Here is a 3,345-nt window from a genome sequence, read left to right on the forward strand (position 1 = left end):
TAATTGACACCGACCTTTTCATACAAGTAGTGAACTATTTTGTATTCATTCCTAGCCGTCCAAATAGTCTTTTAAACAAATGTACACTTCAATCGATATAAAGGTGAGTTTTGTTCTTCTTGGTGATATTGCTCTGCCACTAAAAGAAAAAACGGTTCTACCGTAAAAGCTTGGGCGGTTAATAGATCACGGACTATAGCAAATAGAATTAGAAATTGAGATTCATTTTCTTTCAACAAAGCCAAAATATTCAAATTTTCAAACTCTTCTATACTTCAATGTGCTAGAAAATCGAATCCAATGTATCTTCTGAGCTCGCTACTAAGGGTACTAGTATGAGCCCGTTTACTAACATTATTTTTAAAATTATTATATAGTATACTTGTTTCGTTATTGTCTTGATTATTGGATCCGAATTCCCTCATTTTTCTCATCGAGTTATGTATATGTGATGCAAATACACTTGAAAACATTTTGTTAAATTTTGATATTTCTTTTGTTGCATAACTCGCGTCTTCGTGAAATAAACCCAAATTATAATAAATATTGTGAAGTAAAGTTTCAACACCAAAAACATTTATGGTTAGGTTTAATGTTGCAGATCAAGTAATAATACGAGGCATATCTGTAAACTATTTTATAAATTTAGCTTTCATCGGTTTTATCATTTCGGAAAACATTTCATTTCTCATTCAAACTAGCTTATATGAACACAGTAAAAATATGTGGTTAAACATTAAACAACTTGTAAGATGGGTTGTCTACAGAAAAGTCCCAAATTTTTTTTCAAAAGTTTCAATAAAGTACTAAAAGTTTTTTTTTTTAACAGAAAAGTCTCAATATTTTGATTTTTTGCCTAAAGACAAAACTGCAAATTTGGTCCTTGTGGTATTCAAAAAACTTTGGATAGGGTCCAAAAAGTTTTCAACTTGCATTGAAGGTCCAAAATCAAGGTTTTTCTGGGTTTTTGGTCCAAAAAAACTTAAAAAGACGGTTATGCCCTTTTGATTTCTTTTTTCCTTTTTCTATAAGTATTTTAATGCTATTTTGACTTTAAAAAAAAAGAAATTTTTTTTTTCCACCCCCACCCCCACCCACCGTACTCTCTCTCTCTATGACTCTCTCTCTCTCATCTGCTTGATCTCCTCAAGACTGGAGTCTAATGAAGAATCCTCATAATACCCTTTTTCCTTATCATAATGCCCACCAAATTCCTTGTAAGAATCACTCAAGTTGTTACGATGCTGATCATATACACCAACAGTACTACGATACTCATAATGGCAGCTCCCATCGGAATTAGAACTGTAACTAGCTTGATCACCTCCAAAGAAGATAAGGGTAGAACTGTCTTTTACCTCCTGCTGGTAAGTCTCCGTGGAAACCAAACCGAGAAATCCATGATCTTGTGATTGGAGAACTGGATGTTGACGATTAGCAGCATTAATTCTAGGGCTAGATGGGATAGATAAGGTTTGATCATGGTAGCTAGAAGTATTTGTACTGTACAAATATGATGGAGACGATGATATTGATGATGATAATGGAGCATTAACATTGATATTACTATTTTGAAAAATCGATTGTGATGGGTAGCTGTAGTTTGTTGAAGAACTGAAAAATTGAAGATGTTGAAGAGGTTTTCTAAGTTCGGGTAGGGTGATTAAGCTGTTCATCATCTTCTTCTTCAGCTTTGTGTTCCAATAGTTCTTGATATCATTGTCTGTTCTTCCTGGTAACTGTGTTGCCATTATTGACCACCTGCACATTAAGTTATTCAAACTTCTAGAATTTTGCATATATATTCACATCTGAGAGATCTTGACAAAAATCTCCATTTTTGCGTGCTAAGTACCACAAAATCGCCCTTAATACAAAATCTTGAAAGAGAAAGTGTACCTGCTACCAATGCTAGCAAAGAGGACACATATAACTTTATCTTCATCATCAGAAAATTCGCCATGTTTAATGTTTGGTCTCAGATAGTTCAACCATTGAAACGAGAGAGAAAGAGTCAAAGAGAGAGAGAGAGAGAGAGAGAGAGAGTGTGTGTGTGTGTGTGTGTGTGAGTGAGTACGATGGGGTAGGGGTGGAAAATTCCTTTTTTTCTTTTTTTTTTAAGTGAAAATATCATTAAAATACTTATAGAAAAAGGGAAAAAGAAATCAAAAGGGCATAACCGTCTTTTTAAGTTTTTTTGGACCAAAAACCCAGAAAAACCTTGATTTTGGACCTTCCATACAAGTTGAAAACTTTTTGGACCCTATCCAAAGTTTTTTAAATACCACAGGGACCAAATTTGCAGTTTTGTCTTTGCCTAAATTTACGAAAAAATCATTTTTTATATTTGAACAACAAATGATAGATTATATGATTTTTTTCAAAATATTGAGACTTTTTTGTTCAAAAAAAAAAACTTTTAGGACTTTATTGAAACTTTTGAAAAAAGTTTGGGACTTTTCTGTAGATAACCCCTTGTAAGATAATATACTCCCGAAAATTAAGTAGTTGCTTGTTTAAAACTTGGAGCATGTCCGTTACTTGCTTGTGAAGTATCTAACTCGACTCCAAATATGATGTGTACCTATTACGCTCGACTTAGTGGTCATGAAACATTTTAAAAGTAACTTTTTGTCGTAAGGTATAATCGTAGTCGTTGATGCGTCAAAAATAAACCTTAATTCCACTAATATGACGAGTGGTAAGTAAGGATCGGATCCAAATGAACTTATGGTTAACAATTTAGTTCCTATTTAATAAACATTGAAATTTAATTTATGGTTATGGAATGAGAATAATAATATGGTGATGACTTTAAAAGAGAGTTGAATTCAATATATAAACCAATGATCGTTTTCGGATTCGGTTTTAATTCCAAATGTGCATATTATATGGTTACTACTACTTTTGTGTCTGTTCGGGCCACATATACATAGTCGTATTAATTAAAGTCTATATATGGGATCAAAGTAGGTTTGTTTGCGTCCTTTGTCTTATCAATTAAAATACACTTAGGACAATTAGCGGATGTATAAATAAAGTAACTGCAACAATACATATGATTATAATATAAAAATCTACAAACAATATTTACCGAATCTAAAACGTTCAAACCCAATATAACATAATAAGAAAGAATCAAAACCTACTCCCTCTTGCAATCACATGAGTATTTAGCCGCATTAGGTTGTAGAACCCTTTACTCAGTAGTGTAGTCGTTCGGCCGATTGCCGAGTAGCGAGTACTCGGGAGTACTCGGTAGGGATGAGATTTAGAACCGGAACCGGAATCGGTCTGGAACCAGAACCGTTAGAATCGGAATATATAGAACCGGTTCCGGTTTCG

At 33.5% G+C, this 3,345-nt stretch overlaps 1 protein-coding gene across 1 annotated transcript; it reads right to left on the reverse strand.

The window, feature by feature from the left end:
* Positions 1-1,112: 1,112 nt before the first annotated feature.
* Positions 1,113-1,751, reverse strand: LOC145139041 (uncharacterized). Its single transcript, XM_079072999.1, has one exon. The coding sequence runs from the start codon at positions 1,749-1,751 to the stop codon at positions 1,113-1,115; it is 639 nt and encodes a 212-aa protein (XP_078929125.1).
* Between the last annotated feature and the right edge of the window lie 1,594 nt (positions 1,752-3,345).

The sequence above is a fragment of the Lactuca virosa genome, chromosome 9 (genome assembly GCF_052849685.1).
Source record: "Lactuca virosa cultivar CGN04683 chromosome 9, Lactuca_virosa_CGN04683_v6, whole genome shotgun sequence".
NCBI lineage: Eukaryota > Viridiplantae > Streptophyta > Magnoliopsida > Asterales > Asteraceae > Lactuca > Lactuca virosa.

Coding starts and splice junctions, on each gene's coding strand:
- LOC145139041 (XM_079072999.1), bottom strand. CDS start 1,751: ATGGCAACACAGTTACCAGGAAGAACAGACAATGATATCAAGAACTAT.